Source organism: Peromyscus eremicus, chromosome 8a (assembly GCF_949786415.1).
Source record: "Peromyscus eremicus chromosome 8a, PerEre_H2_v1, whole genome shotgun sequence".
NCBI classification, from domain to species: domain Eukaryota; kingdom Metazoa; phylum Chordata; class Mammalia; order Rodentia; family Cricetidae; genus Peromyscus; species Peromyscus eremicus.
This window is the reverse complement of record NC_081423.1, coordinates 13,779,757-13,805,299: the sequence shown is the minus strand read 5'-3', so window position 1 is coordinate 13,805,299 and position 25,543 is coordinate 13,779,757. Positions and strand designations below refer to the sequence as shown.

The 25,543-nt window shown below is 48.5% G+C and overlaps 1 protein-coding gene across 1 annotated transcript in view; it reads right to left on the bottom strand.

Annotated features, from left to right (window-relative positions):
- Positions 1-13,010, bottom strand: part of Kcnip1 (potassium voltage-gated channel interacting protein 1) — a 367,625-nt gene extending 354,615 nt beyond the window's left edge. Inside the window, exon 1 of the mRNA XM_059270221.1 lies at positions 12,742-13,010. Within this exon, the coding sequence (XP_059126204.1) occupies positions 12,742-12,829 (88 nt within the window). The 5' untranslated portion in view covers positions 12,830-13,010. The remainder of the gene's footprint in view (positions 1-12,741) is intronic.
- Positions 13,011-25,543: the final 12,533 nt, after the last annotated feature.

Sequence of the window (25,543 nt, the reverse complement as noted above, 5' to 3'; positions counted from 1 at the left end):
CAGAACCTGCAGGAAAGTAGACTTGGAGGTATAGATTCCAGGGTCAGCTTTGCTGACAGCAGAAAGCCAGCTGGCTGGGGAGCAGCCTCTAGACCCTAGGCTTCTAAACTGTCTGCACAACCCCGGCTTCCCCCCAGGGTCTATGTTCTAGGGTGTTGGCCAAGAGCAGGGGAAGCAGTGATGTCCAGCACACAGTTCCTACCTATAGGACTGGACTCCAGTGGATAAGCATGGATATCAGGGAGATGTAAGTCAAGGGAACACTGTGGGCTGTGGAGATGAGAAAGTTCTAGAGATCTACTGAGTAGTATGGCTATGGTGAGGCACATTGTCTTGATTCCTGTGGAAGAGACTTGATATCCTGAATACACTCACAAAGGTAATGGCATGTTGAGACAAATATGATAATTAGCTTGACTGTAGTAACCACTTCACTATGCACACACAATAAAACATCAAATATTGCTCTACACCATAAGTGCATATAATTTTAATACTTTTTTGTTTTGTTTTGTTTTGTTTTGTTTGATACAGAGTTTCTCTGTGTAGTTTTGGTGCCTGTCCTGGATCTCGCTCTGTAGCCCAGGCTGGCCTCGAACTCACAGAGATCCTCCTGGCTCTGCCTCCCGAGTGCTGGGATTAAAAGCGTGCACCACCACCATCCGCCATAATTTTAATACTATTTTTTTTAATGTGTACATGTTGTGTAGGAATATAATGTGCTGTGCAGGGAAACGAGGCAGCATTCGGTGACAGGATATGTCAAAGCATGTGTGGCTGGCTTCAAGAGGCAGCAGAGGGCTGAACGAAGCACAGGGCAGGGTTTCTGGAAAGGCCAGGACCCAGTCAGGAGAACAGTCGTCTACTTGCACAGCTGAGGCTGAAGAAGCTGGTTGGTACTGCAGCAAGGCCCCATTTATAGGGTGCATCGTTCAGGGTGGGGACAAAGGAAGAGAGCAGAAGTCTACAGAACAAACCAGGAAATGGCCATTGCAAGAAGTCTGCCTTCAACTTCACAGATGTCGAGACTGAGGGCTGGAGAGACAGCTCAGAAGTTAAGGGCACTTGCTGCTCTAACAGAGGACTGGGCTTCTGTTCCAAGCACTCACATCAGGAGGCTTACAGTCACCTGTAACTCTAGCTCCAGGGGCCCAATGCCCTCTCTGTCTTACTTGGGCACCTACACACATGGGGTGCATATATATACATTCAGGCATTCATAGGCACACAAAAAATAAAATAAATACACCTTTAAAAGGTTCTTCAAGAATCCATTGGAGGCAGTTTCCGCTTTGTATTTTTAAAATATCAGAATGCTGCACAGATAGATGAATGGCTAAGTACATCATGACACAGCCACACAATGAAATAATACTCCATTATTTAAAAAAGGAATTGAAATGCTAACCCAGGCTACAACATGAACAGATCTTGAAAACGTGCTAAGTGTACCAAGTCAGACACAAAAGAATACTAGTGTACTTGCACAAGGTACTTAGCATAGACAAAAATTGTAAGATAGACAGTGGAATGGTTATGGCCAGGGCTGGGAAGAACAGGAATTTGTGTTACAAAAATGAAAAATGTTCTGGAAATGAATGGTGGTGACATGAATGTACTCTAGACCACTGAACTGTGCACTTAAAAGTGGCTTAATAAATGTAATTTTATAGATATTTATCACAATAAAGAATATAAGAAAAAGGAATTTAATCTGCTTGAGCCACCTTTACAGAATACTACCAATCAGGAATGCCTTCAGTAACAAATTGATATTCTTTCAGGTCTAGAGGCCAAAGGTCAAAGTCAAGCTGGAGGAGTTGGTGTGGGGTGAGGCCTCTCTCCCCAGCTTGTAGGTGGCCACTTCCTCACATCCGTACTGTGTCTTCCTCTTTTGATAAGGACAGCAGTCCCATGAGTTCAGGGCCCCGCCCAAGTGACCTCATTAAACTACCTCGTTCGAGGTCCTGTCTCCAAATATAACCACATTGGGGGTTAGAACTTCAGCGTGTGAATTTTAACGGGGGCGCAGTAAAGTCTACAACAGAAGGTGACACTGGCTGGGGAGCTTGACTTGGGGTCTGTTCCTCTGAAACAAGTCACAGCTTTGATCTTCCAGGTGACGTTGGCAAGCGCTTCAAGCATTGGGGATACGAACAGAAAGCTTCCAAGGGGACCTGGGCTGAGTGTGGAGTTCCTTCTAAAGCCACAGCATTCGGTGGATGATGACAATGATTATCCCTCTTATTTTTATCATATTTGGGATGGCAGGCCACTAGTTCTGTTCTTATGAGTTGTGGGCAGAGTTCACCAGCACCGGTTTGTGAGTCTCTGCAAATTCAATATGCCTCACGGCTTAGAGATATTCCGAGCTCTGAGTGACCTTTAGTCCCAAACTGAAGTGTGTAGATCCTGAGCAAGAAGCCTGGGCTTGGCTTGACCTGCTAAGCACAGGTGGTTTGAAAACTGTCACTCAAACTGACCCAGTTTCATCAAAAGATTACATAAAGAAAGTTGAGGTAGGCTACAACCCCAGCCTCCCTGAGAAAAGCCCCAGGGTTGTGTCTCCCTACTGACTCTGTTCAGTTCTCTCCCTCCAAACAACTTCATCTAAGTAAGAAATGAAAATTGGTCACACTGGACTCAGAGCTGAAAATACTTGCCCAGTGGTGTTTACTCCCCTCTCCTTGAAATCTAGGCTGCTCGGCCAATTCTTCCCCACTTTCTGTTATTTGACTATAGAAGCTAACTGGTAGGTGTTGGTTTGGAGAGCTCAGGCCTTGAGGGTGCAGCCTTTCCTAGGAATGTGCTTCTTTAGTCTGAATGAAGCTCTTGACAACTTTATTTCTAAAGTAAGAATACGTACTGTCTCTTGATTCCTTCTTTAAGATGTGTGTGTGTAAGTGAGAGAAAGTAGTATGTGTGTATGTGTGTGAGAGAGAGTAGTGTGTGTGTGTGTGTGTGTGTGTGTGTGTGTGTGTGTGTGTGTGTGTGATAGAGATTGGGGGATACATACGGGAACTAGGAAACAGACAGCCCAGAATCTCGGCTCTGGCTCTGCCCCTTGCCGACAGGCAGCTCTTTTGTGTTACAGCTTTCTATTGCTGTGACAAAACACCGGAGCAAACAATCTAAAGCAGAGATTTATTCAGACTCATGGTGGCAGAGGTTTTATCCATGGCCAGTTGGCTTCACCGCTGTTAGTCTGTGATAAAGCAGAAAACATGGCAGAAGGGTGTGGAAGCGGAAGCTGCTCATGTCAGGGCAGTCAGGAAGCAGAGAGACAAAAAGGGCTGGAACCAGATAAACCTTTCTGATCATGTCCCCCTTGACCTCGTTCCTTGAATCAACTAAACCTCATTTCCATTACCCCCTTACTAATTCTATTAAATTATGAATCTATCAGTGGTTTAATCCATCAGTGCAGCTAACAGTTCATGACCACTTCCTAGTGGCTGGATGCACTAGCCGTGAACCAAACCTTGAAACCTGGAGCCTTTGAGGGGGCATTTTATATCCAACTTATAATACCCTTCTTTTCTCTGCAGCTTAGGTCTCCATTTCTGTAAATGGGGCTCAGGTGAGCTCCCCACCCTCGGGGTTTTTGTGCACAGTAAGATGGTAGGTGAAAGGGTGGGTGCAGAGCACAGAGGGCATGTTGGGCGATAGTACATGTTCAATCTTTGCTTCAAGTGTAGGTGTTAAATACTGACTCCAACGCTGGAACAGATCTTTGAAACCAGCGGTTCCTTCATTTGGGAGATGAACATGTGGAGGCCCAGAGAAGGGAAGCCACTGCTTAGTGACATGGATTGAAGGTTCATCTCCTCATAAAAAAACATTGTAGCTCTACCCACCCATTGTGATGGCATTTAGTGGTAATTTCTCTAAAAAAAATTTACTGATTTATTTTTATTGGCATATGTGTGTTGTACATAGTAGTGGGTTTTATGCAGACATTTAATTATATCATGTACACTGACCATATCCACCCCTCCTATATGCTCTCTCTCTCTCTCCTCTCCCTTGCTGGTCCCTTTCTTTTGATCAGATAGACCCCCATCTACTTAATGTCATATATATATATATATATATATATATATATATATATATATATGTGTGTGTGTGTGTGTGTGTGTGTGTGTGTGTGTGTGTGTGTGTGTGAACACCCCCCACCCCAACATACACACATGAGGTTTTTTTTAGTTGAAATCACATCATTTGCAGAGAGGTAGATGGAACTTTGGGTGGGTCTTTGGAAGGTGACTAGATTGGGACACTGGGGCCTTTATAAAAGAAGCCAGGCAGCCAGCTCCCGCTTGCTGATGTCAGAGCACAGATGACTGAAGAGAGGTCCCAGTACAACTGTGGGTCATCCTGTCACCCTGATTCTCAGACACTAGCTCCAGAATGAAGGACTAAATGACTTACGGCCACTTCGTTGGTGGCATTCCGTACAGCAGCACTTATGAAATAAGAAAATATGACAGTTTGGATTCAAGACCAGGCCTGACTCCAAGGTTGTTGCTCCTTGTACTCCACAGGACACAGGATGCAACCTTGGTTCACCCAGGCAGGCAGGACCAGGACTGGCCTGTGCTCACAGTCTTCTGCCCCCATCCAGCAGAGGAGAAAGGCTTACTTCAGGCTACAGACTGCAGATCTGTGGCACTCTGGAGGGTTGTTACTCTTGGTGCTAAGTGGCTTCCTCTGAGTTTTTTCCTGGGGTCTTGGCTTCTCCCCCCACCCTCATCTGGCCCAGGTGCCTGTAATATTCTACGTTGCTGCTTCCTCCCCTCTAAGATCTCCTTAGTGTTCTGATCTTCTGTGTGGTCCTCAGGTACTCGGCCCCTCGGGTTGGGATGTAGACACTGGGGAGAAGCTGACCCCACCTGAGCAGTAATGGACATCTCTGCAGGCACAACAACGGACAGCCACATGGACAACCAGTGCAGACTGCTTCCAGGAGGCTAAGAGTGGGGCGAAGCATGAGAAAACTGAGGTGGGTTCAAGGCAGGGTCCATGATTTTCACCCTAGATCACCAAAGACATGCGAGCTCATCCTTTCTGTCAAACCAACACAGGAGTTAGGAAGCCTGTGGAGTTGGAGTGCCAAGATATAGACAAAGACCAGACCTCAGAAAGGGACTTCCAGTACAGGTCCTGATACTGCTGCTATCTAGTTGTTATGGGCTCTCATGGGGTGCAGGTACTCGGGGCGCCTATTACCACAAGTTGAGTGGTTGTGTGGGTATCATATTCTCCACAGTGGCTGGCCAGTGAACACACAGACATCCAGGTAAAAGGAATCTGTTTAGCTATTGACAGATTCCCAGTTACAGAACTTGCCACTGAGGTGACTGGGGGCAGCTGAAATGACTTCAGTAGTACTGATCTAGGAGCCAGAAGTAGAGTCTGGACCAGGTACTGTTGTTTCTTCCAGCTTGGCCTCACATCTCCTTGCTATCAGCCACAGCTAAAGTATGTGAGGAAAGAAAAGTGGCCATCTTGAGCTTTACCAGACCACCGCTATACGCCAGGCACTGTGTGTGTGATATGCTGTCTCATTTGGTCTCGGTAGCTCCAGGACAGAACATCCCTGGCCTCACTGAGTAAAGGAAGAAGGAGTTCAAAATGGGAGTAGCTTGCCCAGGGGAAGCCTGCCAGACCTGGCAGGTTTGAACACAGTCTGTTTCGGGGAACTTGGGATCTGGGTTGACGAAGCATTCAGGGAAGATCCTGTAACCCTAAGAAGATTGGAGAGGGCGAGGGTTACAATGAAAGGAAAGGGGCTTTGGGGCCTCGGGTCTGCAGAGGGCCAAACAAGATCTGCTTTGCTTCCTTCTTCACCGTGTCACGGCATTGCAGCCCACAGCGCCCTCCTGCTATATAAGGGCCATTTCCAGCTACTTTTAATTTGGAGCAAACTAGCCGCTCCCCCGTGGTCCTGAAGTTAATAGGATGTCTGTGCAGCATGGCCAGGCTAAGCATCCTTGGATAAATTATTCTTGCCTGCATTAGGGTTCTCTAGAAGGGAGGCCAGGAAATTTAGGAGACACAGCTTTGGCAAGTGGTGGCGTGTGACTTTCATCTGACTGTGGAGACTCAAGAGAGCACCTGGCCAGCTGAAATAGGTCAGTGGAGTGACGGGCCTGTTATAGAGAAGCAAGGGTAGGAGACCTGGCGGGGGGTATGAAAGCTACTGCATGTGGCCAGAGCCAAAGGAAGTGCAGATCTCAGTGTGGTCGTCCTGCCCTGGGGCCTGGCAGGTAGCTAAGATCCAGGAACCCAGGGGTTGAGCTTTCTGCCTACGGCAGGGCACCAACCCTGAGGGGCGCCTGGACACAGGGAGTGAGTGGGGTGGGGCTGTCTGACGTGGGTCTAGTGCTGCTTATCTTGCTGCTGGGACAATGAGCTAACAGGAGTGTGGTGGTAGGAACCCTCTTCCCCAGCAAGGGGCTGAGCTTCCTAAGGAAGGGGTAGTGTCTTTTCTTTGATAGAGGCCGTTACCATATCTCACAGATCCCAAGTGGCAAGACCATTGATTTCCCAGACAAGTTCTAGCTGCCAGCTCAATGCCAGATGACCGACTACCCCAAATCATGCCTGCTCCTCAACAGATAAGAGCACTTTTCATAGTTTCTCTATAAAAAGAGGACATTGTGGGGAAGACCTCTCATGGGCATAAAGCCCATCTAACATCTGGCACATGCCTTAGCCCTGCCCACTTCTCCAAGAGGTAACAGGGATGCTGAAGAGCATGGGTGTGGCTGTCTTCTGTCCTTGGCCTGCAAGTGGTCCCTTTTCTTATAAAGCATGCTTTTTAACTCAGGTCAGGTCTCCTTCTGGAATTTGTCACAATTCCTGAATGGTAGGTGGCTGCTGAAGAGATCCAGCTGCTACATCAGTTCTCAACAAACCCACCAACACAATGAACAGGGAGCTGGGGTGGGGGACTCTCTGCTGGACGAGGTGGGTAGTGTCACAGGCGGGGGCATCTTCTACAGCTCCGTAAGTGAAGAACAATGTGCCTGTTCCTGGCTCCACGGGACCTGGTGTCTAATGTCAGCGCTGCTGCTTCCCGATTGGGCCACATGACCCAGCTAATCAGCTTCCTTCCCTTGTAAGACGGGGATGGCAATTCCTACTTCCAGGGTTGGGACTAGAGCCAGGCAAGGGGGTTGCACAAGAAGCAAAGAGAGCACACATCCTTAGTTCTCTGCAGCTGCAAGAAAGACATCTGCCCTACTAACTGCCTGCTCTTACTTCATGATCCTCAGTAAATTAAAAAAAAAAAAATCCATGCTCAGTTGGCCTTGCTATTCTCAGATCAAAAGCAAAGACCTTCCAGCACTCGGGGACCTTGTACCACTCACCCACACAGCTGGCAGACAACAAAGTTGGGATGCAAGCCCAGCTGGCCTAAGGCAGAAGCCACACCAGGTCCAAGGTCAAGCTTGTGAGGACCTGGAACAGCAGTAGAGAGGAGACATGGGGAACAGTGTGTCTTCAGGTCTATAGTCAAGTCTTTCCTTGCTTAGACAGGAACATCCTGGACTAAGCGGGAAAAAGAGTTGAAACCAAGGCTTTGTCCTTGACACAGATCCCAGTTCCCAGACTCCTCTTGTCCCATTGCCTCATGGGTGGCCTGGACTTGCTACATGCTCTCCTGGATTAGGTTCCTCCTTCCTGCTTACTGTGGCTTTGTTGTCTGTGCCTCGGGTGGCAAATTAGTTCCAATGCACAAAGGAGAGGCTTTGAGCCTTCCCAGTCAGAGTGCAGCCTGTACCACTTCCGGTCTCTGGTTCTTTGTCAAGGGCTGGGAATGAGGAAAGGGAGGCAGGTGCCCAGACCCCGAGTCTTTCCAGGCATGCAGCCAGAGGCTGGCCTTATACAGTAGGTGATGACCAGGCTGTGGGAGTCACACAGCTCCGCCCCCCCCATGTGTGTGTGTGTGTGTGTGTGTGTGTGTGTGTGTGTGTGTGTGTGTGATGCTGACTGACTGCCAATGTCTTTCTCAATTGTTATTTTTAGGGCCAAATTCTCTCAAAGAATCTGGATCTCTCCCATTCAACTAGACTGGCTGGTCAGCAAGCCCCAAGTGTCTTCCTGTCTCCACCTCCGTGATGTTGTGATTATAGACATAAGCCACCATGCCCAACATTCACAGGGATCCAAACTCAGGTCCTTATGCTTGGGTGGCAAGGACTTTACGCACTGAACCATCTCTTCAGCCCAAGAGCTATGTTCTTAACTCCTAGAAAGGGGTGATGTAACAGAGGTGTTCAAATATCCTTTGACAGGCTAGTGAGACGGCGCTGCAGGGAAAGACATTTGCTGAGACTCCTGATGACCTCAGCTTGATCCCCTGGTCCCATGTGGTGAAAAGAGAGAACTGACTTCTGCAAGTTTTCCTCTGATGTCCACGTACATGCAGTGGCATGCACGCCCGCGTGCGCACACACGTACACACACACACACACACACGCACGCACGCACGCACGCACGCACGCAAGCGCACACACACACATCACTAAATACAATAAAAAAATTTAATAAGTATTTTTGCTCCGAGAAGGCCTTCTGGAGAGCAAGCTGGACAGAGATTAAGCATCATCTGGTGCTGGACACCAGTGGCATAGGGATTGAGAGAGAGAATGTCCCTGCCCTGAGCACTCACAGCCCTGAGGGTACAGGCAGTTAGTAACAGGCACATTCACCCACATCAACCGAGGGCAGTAACAGAGGGTACTGATTCCATTTTATTGATTAAGAAACTGAGGCCAGAGGGATCTAGCCTAAAGCTTCCCTGCCTGGGTGGAGGGTCCTGCGATGGCCCAGTCTGATGCCTCCCATTACATTTGTGATTCGTGTGTGTGTGTGTGTGTGTGTGTGTGTGTGTGTGTAATTGCTTTTGAGACAGGGTTTTCTTATGTTTCCCAGGTTGATCTCCAATCCCTATGGTCAAGTTATCCCCATGCCTCAGCCTCCCAAAGAGTCAGGTTCATTAGGCACCTGCTCATTAGAAACCACCATGTCCAGCGTGGGAACTTTTTTTTAAAGCAAAAGCAAACCATCAAAGAGAAATCTAAAACAAATCCAAACAGAGCTGAAGCAGGGGAGTGCCAGAAGTCTGCTTGCCCAGCTCCTCTCTGAGGACATTTGAGACCGTGTGAAAGTCCAGGCAAAGCTCTGAAGGCTTCGTGTGGCCACGGCTCCTGGCCCTGCACAGAGTTCAGCTAGTGTTACCCTTCAGGTGCGGGACAGGTGATCCACAGTGATACCGAGAAAGTACCTGTGTGAGGCATCCCCCAGACCACAGGCTGCTGGCTCTGATGGACGGTACATTTTATTCACTTAATTCTGCTGATGAGCAAGGCTCTGTGGTCACCGCCCTGGCTACAGTGGGAATGGAGAATGTGAGCTTTGACCTCCCGCAGTGTAAAGCTCGTGGGGAGGGCAGCCTTTCAAATACTACCAAGAGGGACACAGATCACAAACTGTGACCAGGGCTAGGAAGGCAAACGTCATAACCAGTGAGATACATGTTCCGGGAGACCCGAGCAGTTATCTCTACAGCAGGTGGGAAATCTGGGCCTCTTGGTACCTTTGACCAGTCGCAAAAGTGGATGTTGGCATTAAGGGAAGGTGGCTGAGGACCAGGAGCTGGCAGAGGGGCTGGCATGATCTTTCCCCATTCCCCAGGCATTCCCAATGACATAGAGAAGGGGGAGATTCCCTAGACAAGAAGGGGAGCATGATAGATGCGTTCATTTCCCAATTCAGAGTAGGGCGGAGATTAATTCTGCTTTGGAGGGTTGGATTGTTGCAAATCTAGAACTCAGTGCAATGAATCACAGACAGCTGAAAGCAGAATGGAAAGCAGAAACCATTACACAATCATAACGTGTCCACACAGGATGGAGTCTGAATCGTACACGTTGTCTATGCATTGGAAAGCTTTTATTCTGGACTCAGTGAAGACCTTTTTCAGCTCTCCGGCTCCAGGTCTGGCCCAGCTCCCATTGCCATCACTAATTTGGCAAATATTTAACCAACACCTGGGTTCGGCAGTACTACTCTCCCTGCACACGCCTGGCCCAGAGCCATGGCTGTGTAAACATTTGGTCCTCTCTGCAGCGCTGAGGCCAAGGGTATAGGTAAAGTTCAGACACAATCCTCCCCCTCCCTCTGTGTGCTGCCTCCCCGAGACCTAGTTATTAGGAACCTGCCATTGAAGCAGCTCAGAAGAAGGCCAGGCAGCCACTTGGTCCCCAGTGTTAAGTCCCAATCAAGTCCCTTCTACGTCAGGTAGATCTTAGTTTCTGGGATTCTGACCAGGTGTGTGCATGCCTCTCTCTCTCTCTCTCTCTCTCTCTCTCTCTCTCTCTCTCTCTCTCTCTCTCTCTCTCTCTCTCTCTGTGTGTGTGTGTGTGTGTGTGTGTGTGCGCGTGCGCGCGCGCGCGCGCGCGCGTGCGCGCCCTGCTTCTGCACAGCTGGCCTCTCTGCAGAGATCATCGTTCTAGACCCACCAACTCTGCTGACATCATCTTCCCTCTCCTGCCCAGCCTGCCTCTTCTCCACCTCAGTTTAGAAGCTACAGTTCAGAGAAACCCCTCAGCCTGCCCGGGGACCTGTCTTCTGTGCTTACTGCCACGCCCACATCCCCCGTTTCTGTACATCTCAGTACTCAGTGTGGGGTCTAGGTGGGACCCATTTTAGGATCTGTGTCCCATTAGACCCTGCTTTTCTTTCAGGGAAATTTGCATCCATGAAATAATGTGTAGTATGTAAGTGTAGCATATCAGTGTCCAATACTTAAATATTGAGAAAATATCATCATACTCAGTTATTCAAATATTAATCTTTCCTCTCTCTGGAAGTCTGTGTCTCTCTTACACACACACACACACACACACACACACACACACACACACACACACGTCCTTTTGACACACTCTTTCCTTTGCTGACTCACTTTCTCATGCTTATCTCTTCTGTTGCATAGTTTCACTCCGGGGTATAGAGACCCACTTTCAGTTAGCTAAAGTTTCTGACCTTGGTCCTGGAGAGGGCTGAGGCTGGGTCCTCCAACATACATGCATACCCATCTCAGCCTCTGACCCACTTCTTTATATCTAGATACAGCCACGCATTCCACAAAGGGATTCCACATGTGGATTTCCTGGGCCCTTGCAACAGCACTCAGCAGGAGGTAATGAATTCATTTTACAGATGGAAAAAAAAATCAACCAGCCACAGAGAGGCTGTGGCTTTCCCAGGTGGCTACATTGGAGCCGAGGCCTAGGCTTCTTCTATCTGGGCTGGGGCTGTTTCTGGGGCATATCAGGGAGTAGAGGTGGGGTAGGATGCTACCTCACCTGTCAGCCCCTCGGTCTCAGAGGTTCTAGAACACCCTCACTTGTTAGGACAAACTTGGTTAAGTCTCATCCCCTGCTTTCTCCTCCTGGAAATGAAGCCACTGAGCATTGCTGCTACTGTGCCCTGCTCATGTCCCGATCTCTGCCCTAGGCCTCCTAATCCCCAACACTGGATGCTTAGTCCCCAGGATATCCTGGAAGGACAATGTCCTAGTTCAAGAAGAGGCTGTGGAAAGGATGGGAGTCATTAAAGACCCAGGAGAGATTGTAAGAGGCTCTCATAATCCTTGCCACAACAGCCACACAATTGACACCAGATAACCCTGTGCAGCTGGGTACCTGGGCAACGTCATGATTGATGGCCATCCACAGCTTTTGCCTCCTCAGATTCTAGGGTTTGAGGGCTCCCTCCCTCCCTGAAGTCTGCAGCTTCCAGTGTCTCTCTCCCCCAAAGACTTATTTTTCCAGTGAGAGGGCATGAATATTTAAAGACATTTTCCCAGCCACTGGAACCACACCACACTGCTGCTCTCCCTTTAAATTTATGCCCAGGAAGTTTGTCCGAGTTCCCCTCCATGTCCCACTCTCCCTGGCGCAGAGTATCAAATGGAGTCCCTGAGAAGTTAGCCTCCCCGTTGTCAGGAGGGTTACCAGGGCTGCTGGCTGGGTTTGGGGGCTGAAGATGTATGTGTAGTCCTGATTCTTCTCCACGGCCACGCAGAGAATTAATCTGCCAACCTCTTGACACTTCAGTACTTGGAGAAGCAAGAAAATCAGACATGGGGAGGAACAGTCGTCAGAGACAGCAGATCTGTGGACAGAGTCCAGGAGCACAGGACCCCCAAATCCCAACAGGGCAGCCTCAGCATAGACTGCGGAGCTGATCAGGATTCCGAGTTTACCACTGCAGAACTACTCCAGCCCCAGGGCCACCTCCTGCTGCCCCCCTTCAGCATCTCTGCTGTGCAGAATTACTCACAGCCCACTGCATCAAATCTCTCTCTTATCAACAAAACACAACACTCCCAGGATAAGTTTTTAAAACTCCAGTCACGCCAAGCCGCTTCCCAGGCTCCGGGAAGGGTTCCGTTTCTCTGCCCATCTATAACCAATCAGCCACACATCGCCAACTCCATTTCTAAAGTTCCAGGCAATTACAGCCTCCTGAGCTCCCTGGCGGGGCGCCTACCTGCCCAGGGCCAGATCAGGTTGTCAGCAGCCTCTGGCCCAGGTGCTTGTTCCTCAGCCTCCTCAGAGACTCAAGACTCCCGCGTGCCAGGAGTGACACACTCAGCACACACCAAGTGACCGGTCAGATCACATCAGGGCAGGACACAATGATGGAAGTCAGTCTCCCTACCTTTGCTGAGGGTCCCGGTGATGAGTTTAAAGACGGTCTGGGCAAATTTCACGAATCCGAGCCTGCATCTTTTGGAGCAGCCACTCATAATGGCAAAGGTGAGGCAGATTCTTCGGTCAGCACCCAGAAGGGATGGCACCCACCTCGTGTGCCTCTGGACCTTGGAGCCTGCCTAGGTGAACCCTGTGAGATGGATGCACCCCAGAAACCAGTCTCCGGGAACAGCACAGCTGCCTCTGCAGCGAGTCCAGCTCTGCATCCAGAGAGCCTGCAGGGCAAGCCCTCCCTCCCTCTCCACCCCCTCCTTCTGTCCACTCAAGTCCTCACCACAGGAGCACCTCGGGATGCCAGGGCTGGGACGACACTGCCAGGGTACCTAGGGCTCGGAGAAGACTGAGATGCGAGTGAAATTGAGCAGAGCAGGGAGGGAGGAGCTGGAACCCTCCCAGGCTTTGCTGACAGTCTTGCCTACATGGCAGCGGTAATGTAGCAATTAATACTCCAGTCAGAAGGGAGGGACTGCTACACTGAAAACACAGCCCCACAGCTCCTGCGCTCCGCAGGCTCACTTCATAGCTCACTCACTCTTCCACCCTGTCCTTCCCAGTTAAGCTAATAGATCAATTCTTGGAGCCTTGATCCGGATCCAGGAGCATGCCCCACAGAGCAGGAAGCTGCAGCTGCCCCAGGCACTCAGTGGAAAGTTTGCAGGCAGCCTGGGACCAGCCTGATTTGTATCACAGAGAGGCCAGGGTAAGTGGAGAGCCAGAGCTGAAACCCCAAGCAGCTGATCGCTCCATCTTGGGTGGGAAGACCATCAACAGCAGGTACTATGTGCCTCTCTGTCTCAGGATGGCCAGTGGCTCCATCTCCTGGCTTCAGGGGCCCCATCTCAAAAGGAACTGTTAGATCCTAACCTCTGCCCCTGCAGAGCATGCATAAGTACCTGCTGCCATTAACCCCAGAAAGACATAAAGGGGTGACAGAGGTTTCACTAAGTTCATCACAATGCAGTACTACGAACAGAAACTTCACGTAAAGTTATGTAAACCTTATGTAAAGTTCCACCATTGCTTAATAAACACTTGGCTGATATTTTGTGTAAGAAGACTGTGTGAGTTAGAAGAGACCTCAAGGGACATCTCATTGCTCCACAGTAGTTCCACTTCACTTTCTTGGTGACTCAGAAGGTCACTGTGGTGGACCTGGGCCATGAGCATCATCCACAGATGCTTTGCACCTATGTATACACAGCAGTTATGGAGTCCACCTCCTCTGAATCTAGCCATTCCCTGGGAAAATCTCTTCTTCTACACTGGCTCTTCTCTCTGTGACCTTCCCCTGCTAGTTGATCCATAGCAATATGTTGGAGAAGAGCTTTTGAATGGACCCCCGAATTGACAGGATGTCAGATAAACCAGACAGGGAAGTCAATCTTAAAGAAACAGACCTCAGCCCTTCGGGTGGTCACCAAAGAGGTTCAGCCCCAAGGAGAGCTCTGGGAGACAGTCTGCAAGCTTTTCTCTAAGCCCCCAGGCTTTCCAGCTTTGTTAGAGTGCCATGCCACCATTTACACATCGGTGCTGGCAGAGAATATCCTGTTGTGCTTGATGTCTTAGCCTCCGAGACAGCTACCTTATCTACCCTTTACCTTTGGGTATTAAAAGCCCCTGTTACAACACACATAGTTATGTCTGGGAATGTAAATGGTACTTAATCTTTTGTTCACTTATTCACTTGTCCAATATTTACTGAGCTCCCAGCATGCAGAAGAGATCTGGTGGGGGTCTGCATTCAGAAGCTGAAGCCAGTGTCTGATGTCAGCAGCAAACAACTTGAGCCTCCTTTTCCTTCTGCCTTTAATTCTGTCTGGGACACCCAGTCCGTTGGACAGTGTCGCCTATATGCACAGTAAGCCTTCCTTCATTTGGCCTATCCACATTCCAGTTCTTTCTGGAAGCACCCTACATACACATCTGATGTGTGCTTTGCCAATTCTCTGTGTCTCTCAATACAGACAGGCCAACAACTGAGATTCACCACCACACTTAGTCCTTACTGCTTGGGCTCTGAGGTTTAGCACCGGGCGGTGGTGGCGCACGCCTTTGATCCCAGCACTCGGGAGGCAGAGCCAGGCGGATCTCTGTGAGTTCGAGGCCAGCTTGGGCTACCAAGTGAGTTCCAGGAAAGGCGCAAAGCTACACAGAAAAACCCGGCCAGGCTCAGGTTTTTATCATTTCCAGCAGCAACTCAAACTCCAGCATTTGGATTCTTCTCTGTTCTCTACAAGGCATCATGTGTTTGAACTCTGTCGTAGATACATGAGTCAGGCCCAGAAAAGGTCAGCAGTGTCCAAAGTCCCACACAGCAGTGTCTCACGAACATAAGCTGTGTGTTCCTTGCACCAAGACCATTGGTAGAGAAGGAAGCATCGGGTTCACGGTAGGAGAATACAGGACAAAATCATGCTCAAAGACCATACTGTTCTACAAGAAACAGGAGACAAAGAGGGAAAGAACACTTGCTGGGCAAATTAGAGGATCTGAGCATGGATTCCAGCATGCAAGTAAAATGCTGGGCATGGTCACATGTGCACCTGTGACCCCAGCGTTGGTGGACAGAGACAGGAGGACCACTGGCTCTGTCCACCTAGATCCAGACCCATCGAGAGATCCTATCTTAGAAAATAAGGTGGAGAGAGATGAAACAGAACACTTAACCTCCTCCAATGGATGTCCTCTGCATGTGAGCACAGCCATATATGCCCCACCACCACAGAAAGGAAGGAAGAAAGAAAGGAAAAGAGGAAAGAAAGAAAGGAGGAAGGAGGGAAGGAAGGAAGGAAGGAGGAAGAAGGGAAGGAAGGAAGGAAGGAAGGAAGGAAGGAAGGAAGGAAGGAAGGAAGATAGAAACAAGCACTCAGGTAGCGTAGGGAAACCAGCTCACCAGCAGGCTTGTGATTCGCCTCTGCACCGCAGATGTGCATTACCAGGGGAACACAAGAAGTCAGATTTACTCTCCACCTGACTCCACTGGTGGGAATCTTTACACACTGGCTCCAGGAGCAAGTGGGACTCCAGGCAGTCTCTGGAAGGTTGCACCAGGGTGGGTGCACTGACTCATCTGAGCGCAAGGATAAGAGGGTGGACAGGACGTCCACATGAAAAGAACAGGAAGGCTGTCCTCCAGAGGACAGTGATGGTACCACCATGCACTGAGGTCCTTCTCTGAGCAAATGCCCTGAGCGTTTATTTTCCATAACACAAATCCTTATTAGAACTAGTGAGGCAGCCATTATTATAGCACTCATTTTATAGCCTAGATATAGAAAGTGATGTGATGGGGGTCAGGGAGGGAGGGATGGAGGAAGGGAGAGAGAGTGAGTGAGACTGACTCTCACTGGGTATTCTTGGCTGGCCTAAAATTCTTATATAGACCAAGCTGGCCTTAAACTCATAGAGATCTACCTGCCTTGTCTCCCAGCCTCCTGAGTGCTGAGATTAAAGGCATACGTATTTATTTCATGTCTTATTAGAGTTCCAAATTTAAGTGAATAGCATCTTTAGAGGGTTATGTTTGCCTTGCTACCGGAAAAAGCGAGCATTTGCCCATCATAGTCGTAAACTCAAGGAGAAAGCATAGTCCCTGGAATAACACTCTCTCCATGGTCATAGTTGCAGGGTAGGGAGAGGAGACGGGGTGGTCCAGCCAGGAAGCTGAACACAGGCTCTGCCTATCAGAGCATTTCGTGTAGGGACTCGGGAAGCTGGGACTCGAGAAACTGATGGGAACTTGGAGGAATCACAGAGGTGACATTATAGGAACCAGCTTCTACCTTTAGAGATGGACCAGGAGACAGGACACAAAGGAAAGGGAACGAGATCCCCTGGATCCGGAAGCTTGGCAGAAGGACCCTAGAAGGCAGAGACACAGTCCTTCCGGGAGGCTGTTGCTGGATGGTTTTGAGGTCTCTGGTCAGGAATGATGAGGATGTCTCTGGGTTTTTTTTTTTTGGTTTTTGTTTTTGTTTTGTTTTGTTTTGTTTTGTTGGAGTTCAAAATCACAATGATGATTCAACTCCTAGAGGCAAGAGTCCCTGCTCCTGCTGAGGGGATGCTGGCAGGAGAGGACAACCTGCAAGAAACATGTTCCTCCCTCCAGCCAGCCCTTCTTATGCTCTGTTGGAGGCTGGCATGGGGCCGCCGGCAAAGCAGACATGTGCTTCTCAGTTGTAGCTTGCACATCCCAAGTCCAGAAGGGAAGGAGGAACCCCGGACTTGGTCAAATGCTAAATAACCAGCACAGTCTAGATATCTTCTTTTCTAATACCCCACGAGCCTTCTACCTGCATTTGTTCACTCAACAAATATTTGTTCAACATCTTCTATAAGCCAGGGAGTAAGGATCCTCACGTGAGTCCTACAAAACCCCTTCCTATATGGAACTTGTAGCGTTTGAAGGGGTGGGGATGTTAGGACCCCAAACAAATGAAAAGGTGGGTAATTCTGGAGTGAAAATACTCGGCACTTCACAGTCAGCAGGACAGGAACCTCCCAGAACTTGCTGGCCAGTTCCTAAGAGAACAGCCGTGAAGAAGAAAAGGGGGAATTCTGTGGTAGTCACAATCATCATTCAGACATCAACAGGATTCCCCCCTCCCCCTGCTCTGGCCCAATACGGTTCTAGGTGTTGGATTTGGAGGATCGCACCCTAGTCATATTATAAACTCACGAAGCATTTGGATACAATTATTTACTCCACCCGTTTATAGATAGATAAGAAAGTGAAGGCTCAGTGGAGCCTCATTTCATGGAGGGCAAAGAAGGAGGTGGAGTCAATGCAGCTAGTGACTGAGGGGGGAGGCTGGGGGGGAGAAAACCTCCAGGATTCTAGAAGCAAAAATGGTAGAAGGGTTTGGAGGATGGGGTGTAGGGAGAGGGTGAGCTGTAGGTTCTGAATGTCTTAGGGGATGGCACCATCCCTGGGGGGTGGGAATTGGAGTAGGTACTCAGGAGAGTAGGTGAGGACGAGAATTCTCATAAATAAATTATTCTCATGGCTGCTAAGGAAGAAAATAAATGTAGCATCCTAGTAGGCTCCAAATATTATCATTTAAATGCAGGCTTACATAGGTGGATTTAAAAAAAAACAATTTCCTGAGATTTAAATATGATTTTATTTTTTCCTCCAAGCTTCAGAAAAATCAGTTCTGCTTGAGTGTGGGCCTCAGAGATGGAGTCCTCTTGCTCCAGGGTGGACTAGCTCCACGTTCTCTGTGGGAGTTTGCAGCTTCTCCATGTTATAATTGTGAACAAATGATGCCTGAGAAGCCAAGGGCAATTCATCAGCACTGTTTGCAGAGATTTTAGGGCTCATTGCATTGAGAGCAAGGCACCTCATCTTGGGATCTGCATGCACTCTGCTCTTGGCTGTCAGCAAGTCTGTGCCCCACTAGGCCCCCAGAATGATGGATGCTGCTGCAGGAGCTGTCAGGCAGAGATGAAAAGAGACCAGTGGTCCCTGAAGCTTCTCTTTCCCTGCCTGTTGCCCCTAGATATTGAGCATCTCTAAGCCCCACACTGACATGACGGCATGTCCTGTCCAATTCCATATTCTCCTATCCATGTTTGTATCCCGTGCTAAGAACAGACTAACTATGGCAGCTTACTGTGCAACCATGGATGGGGAAACCCTGCTTTAAATGGGATACCAAAGGCTATCAATTCGGGTGCTGGCTAATCCTGGCAGTAACCCATACCCAGCCTTATAGGGCAGACTAATTTTCCTCGTGCTTTCTATAGCCACTGGAAGCACAGCAAGCCCCACAAATACAGAGCCCAAATTCCTAAATAAAGTTTGATTCTGGATGCTACTTCACCTTTTCCCATAAAACCAATGTGTCCTGTGCCCCCAGGCACTTGGGAACTTGCTCTTTCTGAATGACCCTGCTGTTTTTCTCCCATATTCTGTATCTCGATCAACATCTTCAGCAGCCTGCCAGTGTTTCTAGGACACAATATCGGTAACCTCTCCCCTCCTCCTTTTCCTGTATAACTCAGCTAGCCCACACCAGTTCCTGACACACCTACTTCCTTAGGATCCCCAGACCTGCCCATTTCTTACTAGCTTAATGCACATGCACATGCACATGTCCCTCAAAGGGACACCCACATTCCACTCACCGGATTGAATGGTGGGCCCTTAAAGATGGTGTGCTATCCTGGAACCTGAAGAGGGTCTTTGCAAGTGAATCTCAATGAAGCAGTTTGGAAAGAAATCATCTTTGATTATTCAGGTAATTCCTAATCCGGTGACAAGTGTTCTCATGATTGACAGGAGAAGGTGGAAAGAGGAGGGATGGAGCACCAGGCAGAGATGGAAGTGATGCAGCTTGAGGCCATGAACTCCAGGACCAGCATGACAGATTCTCCTGTACCCTGTGGAGATAAGGACACTTGATTTTTGAAATCTGTCCTTCAGTATTCTGAAAGAAAGAGAAAAAAAAAAAACCTTGTCATTTGCAGTCACTTGGTCTGGAAAGATTCATTACAGCAGTCACAAGAAACTAATGCAGCCCATCTAAAGCAAAAATCACTGCAGGAATTAAGAAAAGTGTGAATTCTGGGAGCCACATGCCTGGTGACCTGCTCTACCAGCCATCCCAGTCACTTGGGGTGAGCTGGGTAAGATATTGTCTTTTAGGTATGCTCAGAGCGGCATGGGCTCTGAAATCTGAACTTTAATAACTCCTCCAGCCATTCTAAGGTGTGGGCCTTATAGCCTCTGTGGGCTGAATCCCCTGTGCTTGGCACAGGCTGAGGGCAGAAGAGATGCCGAGTTGGCATCTGGATGAATGGCACTTGCAATCACACAACTCATTTATAGCAGCCACACTCACGCTCCCTGCTCCCTTCCCTAAACGATGCCTTCCATGGTCCCCTGACCAGCAGGATCAGTCAATCCATGGAACCATGGAATAATGGAGTGGTGTCTGTGCACCTCATCAGTGTTCAGTGCTATGGTCTGCTGTGGCTTGTTCCTTAGCAGCACACATTGGAACAGAGTCCCCTCTGTGAGCTGAAATGAGGAATCATATTCTGAATTTGGTGTTTAAAGGTGCATTTTGAGAAGGAAACCAGAGTGGAGGCCCCACTATTGAATCTTAGTGGCTTTGTAAAGGAAGAGAAAAGCAGTACAGGACACATGCACACCCTCCCATCTCTCACCATACGATGCTCTGCACCACCTAGAGATGTCACCAGCAAAACAGCCATCATCACATGTGGCCCCTTAACAGATGCTGAGTCTCCAGAACCACGAGCCAAAATAAGTCTCTCTGCTTGTCACAGCTTACCCAGTCTGTGCTATTACGCTACTGTGACTTCATACTCTCTGTAAAGCCTCACCCAAGCCTCACTGGTCCCATTTTACAGATGAGGAAATTGAGTTCCAACAGTTGACATGACACAAAATGCCACATGGTTGGACCACAGCCACCAGCCTTCCTGCCTCCTTCTGCAGAGGCATGCTCACACCCATTCACCAGTTAAAGGTCTGATTTAAGTATCATGTTTTTCAGATGGTGCCTTTGGCTTTGGGGTAGTAATGACCAAAGAAAGCTGTCTTCTCCCCCTGAGGAACATGATCTCTAAATTTCTCCTTTTCATCCTTTTCTTTAACAGACCCCACACATTTGGAGCTGCACACAATGAAGGATGGGTGTAGGGTTTAGAGAAACTAGTAAGGAGAGTGGAGACTCCATGGAGAACAAAGAATAAGGCAGGGGAACATAGACAGAGCAAAGTCTCTGCCAGTCAACCCAGGACAGGAAGGGTAGCAAAGGTTCCAAACCTCTGGCAGAGCTTTGCAGCGTGAGTGCTAGACAGCAGACCCTGGAAAGTCCTCATCAGTAAAACAGCCTATCACAGTCTGCCAGGAAGACCTCTCCATCCTCTGGCACACAATGCCTTTCCCCTACCAAATGGGGTGAAATTCCATCTCTGCATATTTGTTCTTTTAATTTCTGACCTTTCCATCCCAAAATACAGACACTCCCAAGATGCTGCATCTGACTTTTCACCCCAGTATCACACCCTGACCTCCAGTTTCCTCGATTATGACCAGGGATGAGGCCATATCCTACCTGGGGGGGGGATCCATAAAAGTGAAGGGAAGAAGGCAACCTTGTTACAACGTGCATCAGGGACTCCACATACGGGGAGTGTGGGGGCTCAGATTTGAAATCTGAGTGCTCCAGCCACAGGGGAAACTGCTCCCTTACATCACAGGACTTTTTTCTCCTCTCAGGTGTTCTCATGTCTATCTTGACCTTCCTCCATCTGTCTTTCTGCAAGTCTTTCACAGCCTCCAGCTCCTAGGCAATGTTCACCGAAGGATCAGTAGTCCTCCTAATAGGTCTGCCAGGGCTGAGGAGGAACTTCTCCCCAGGGGTCCAGCCAGCAGGAAGATCTCTCTGGGGGTGACACTGATGAGGTTTTCAGCTGGAGATGAGTGTCCCAATGAGGTACACTCATCCGTCAGTGCTGTTTCGAGCTGGTGGGGACCACAATGCATGGATGCTCAAGTCCTTCTGTAAAAGGGCATGGTGTCCACATAAGTGTCTACTCTAAGTCATCTCTGGATCCCCTCTGATAGCCACTACAAATGTATTGGTTAGAGAACAATGTTAATAAAAACATCTATCTACTTTCAGTAGAGATGTGTCTACATTTTTATTAGTCTCCGCCCATTTACTTATTGGGTGATGGACACATGTTCAGGCCAGAGAATAATGCTCAGGTGAAGGTTCTCTCCTTCCACTATGTGGGTTCTAGGGGTCAAACTCAGGTCCCCAGGCTTGGTGGCAAGTGCCTTTACCCACTGAGCCATCTCACAAATCCTAATTTGCTGTTATTGTGTGGTTACTTGGATGTAGGACCTCATTTGGAACGTGTTGAGAGGGAGGGCGAGTAGATTTGGGAAAACTGGCATAATCCACTCTGTGTTCATAGATGCCCCCCAGTGCCCTCAGCTCGAGTTCTAGGTGTCCCCACAGCCTAGCCCTAAACAAGTTCACAGGAATATGCTTGACATGTTGATCTTTTTTTTTTGGGGGGGGGGGGGAGCTTGCTCAGTTAGATCCAAGAACGATCATAAAGGTCTTGGAGCCCCTGAGAACTGAATTGACTTGCTCCTGTGCTGTGGTTTGTGTGCGTCTCCCCAAAGTTCACACTGGGGAAACTCAAGCCCCGAATTCACTGCTAATAATTATAAGAGAAAAAGGAGGGACCTGAGTTGGCACAGCTCTCACCGTGGAGTGCCCTCTCCCGTGGCAGGATATAACATGAGGCCCTCATTACATGCCAGAGAGATGCTGGAGCTCTGTTCCTGGATTGCTAACTTCCAGAAAAACGATCTAAATAAACTTCTGCTCTTTAAAGATGAGCAGGGCTCAAACATTTTGACACAGAAACAGAAAACAGCTGATGACCATTATCTACATTCACACAGCTCAGTTACTCCGGTTCTTTAAACTTTTAATTTCTTATTTTAAACATGAAAGCAGAGGAGGCACTATTTGAGAGAGGGGGTGAACCATCAAGAGGGAGAAGTGGGGGACAGAGAAGGATAGTGGTAAATAACAAAGTATGGTGATAGACACATACGATGCTATTACAATGAAACCCCATTACTTTATATGCTAACAAAACTAATGGTAAGAGTGGGCACGAGCAGCTCTTCTGGTGTCCTAATGGCTGGGGGGCTTTCAGTGCTGAAATGAGGAAGTCCTGAGTCACAGTGTGGAAGCACAGTAGTCAGCACCCTGAACTGCAAGCAACTGCCTCGTTTCTGTCTGCATGCGGACTCTTGGTCATTTGAGTTTTATGTTTTGCTGCACACCCTGTCACAGATGGCCCTACATCTTCTGTGGTGCCACAGATGGTTAAGGAATAATGACAGTAGGCGCTCAGTCCTTTTTGCTTTTGTAGGTACTCAGAGGGCCATTTGTGCAGATTTGCTCACCACCAGGTCAGACTGCCTGTTCTTCTCCACCACCAGGCCACTTGACAGGAAAGGCTGAGGGGGGCAGGGACGGCGGTTACGTGAACAAGATCCAGGCTGGTCCAGGTCTTCATCAGAACGTTGCTCTAGAAACCCACTCAGAGACCTCCAATAAAGGGAACTTGGAGAGGTGTTTGCTAATTTATCAGGTGACTAAGAGTCCTTCAGATAGCCATCTCATTTTGATAATTACATTAGTGCTTGGAGGACCTCAGAGTCTTGTGCAATGGATGGACATCTGGAGACACTGGGAGCTTACACGGGTCCCATGGAGTAGGATGCTATGCAGGCACTGCTTCCCAGACTCTGGTCCATTGCCCACTACAGATTTGAGAAACCCGCCCCTTGTCATGGTGCCCAGTGCCTCAGATGGTGAAACCAACTAAACGATTAATGCAATTCAAGCCCAGCGCCAAGCTGGTGTGTTCCAGGAAGGGCCAGATTTGGAGGAGGGGCGTGAAGGTTTCCTGCTCAGAGTGACCTTTTTCTCCCCCCAGCCTGTAGCCCCACTGATCACAGAGGACACATCCTGAGTGATTACAGACACACGTTCTTCCCTGCAGCATAATGCAGATAGCTCCCACTTCTGTATTGACCAAGGTAGAGCTCGTCATCCGGGCGAGCCTTGTCTCCTTCATCATCCATAGGCTTGTCTACCAGTGAGAAATAAACCCAGTACACAAGGATTTGGTTTCTAAAGGCAAATTATTATATAACGCATTGAAGGATGATTCCTGAGGATGGCAGGTAGCTCGCTTTCTAGATCTTCTATCCCTGTGAGTTCAGACACCTCTCATAAGCCAGACAAATGAAGACCTTTAGTTCCACAGCCAACCCCTCCAGGGTGTCCTAATCCCCCAAGGACTTATGAGTATCAAATATCTGTGACTCTGCCTTCCTTACATATAAGCTATCTCTGAACACGAGCCCCAGAGCTGGGTGTCCTTGGACTTGGAGTTCCAGAGTAGGCTGAGGGACTGGAGCAGTTGTATCTGGAGGATTTTCCAGGTTTCTCCTGCCTTTTGGCTTCAGCATGGATGGAGAGAGATGTGAGCTACCTCAGAATGTCACTATAGGACTTCACATGACACACCTTCATTGAGGCTTTCTTGAGTTTGACTCTGTAGTCTTCATCTAGGGAACTAATGCCTTTTAGAGATCACTATGATTCAGAAATAGGAGAGGCCTGGCGGCCCTCTCTGGGTATCTGTAAGACACAGGCTGCTGCAGGGCTACCTGGCTTTGTCAGCTGTCAGTTTTCACCCCTTCATGTCTGTTACATGTATGAACGGGAGGACCAGGCATAGACTTTTTAAAGATGTGTTTATGCTATGTATGAGTGCTTTGCCTTCGTGTATGTAAACACATCACATACCTACAGTCCTGCAGAGGCCAGAGAGAGGATGTTGGATCACCTGGAACTGGAATTAACAGATGATTGTGAGCCACCATGTGCGTGCTGGGAACCAAGCCTGGGTCTTCTGCAAGAGTAGCAAGTGCTCTTAACTGCGGAGCCATCTCTTCTGCCCATAGAAATAAACTTCTTTCAAAGGTAGAGGGGGAGGGAAGGCTGCCCCTGAGCTGCTCTTTGGGAACGGGTTGGCTTGGGTGAGGTATGGGTCCTGAACACCCTCTTCAGAAGCAACAAGTGTCATAAGACACAACAGAAGACTTCTCCTATTCTAGAATCTCAGAAAAAATATTCATGTGAAGAGCCGAAGAGAGAGAAGATGGAGGCTGCCCTCCACCTACTGCGAACAGCTGGAGGGTTTTGAAGAACAGTACATCTAACAGTAGACTTTAAATTGTCTGCATGGCTCCCAGTCCCTTAAACCTCCTAGGAAGTAGGCCACACACAAAGCGTTTGTCAGGTTTTCCATTTTAAAAGTGGAAATTAAGGAATGTAATTGATGCGGAATAGATTAGTACATACAGAAAGCCGGGAAACTGCCAAGTCATTGGAAGCAACTGTTCAGAGCTCTAGGCACCTGGACAGCCCTTAACTCTACCTACCCATGTACCATGTCCCCACTACACACACGCCCCAATACACACAAATGCACACACACACACACACACACACACACACAAACACATGTATGTACACACAAACATATACACACAGATACATACACACAAATACAGACACACACACATACACACACAAACACATGTATGTACACACACACACGTATGTACACAGACACACACAGACACACATATACACACACACGTATGTTCACATACACACACATGTGTGTACACACACACACACACACACACACACACACACACACACACACACAGAGGCACAGTAGCAGAATGATTGGGAGAGAGAAGGATCCCATACACCATGGAGTCACATTCTCACAAAATTAATTTGGTTCCAAGCAACACAGCATCTTAGCTGATTTCTGACCTATGAAAATAACAAAAACACTAACGTCAGCTTGTACACTGTCCTTTCCAAAAGTACTTCCCTATATTTGTCTGTTTAACCACAGAATTCTGAGTCTCAACTTTCAGACAAGGAGAGTGCAGACTTAGGAGGTCACAAGACTGCCTCAAAGTGACACCTTCCAGGGTCTGTGCCCACGACTGTTGGATATCTGTTGACTCAGCAGAGAGGCATCTGTTTGCAGGAGTTTCCTAATCATTAGGGTATTAAGCAGTTCCAAAAATACAATAAGATACCTTCTAGAAGGTGAAGCTGAGCCAGGAAATGGAGTTGAAGACCCAA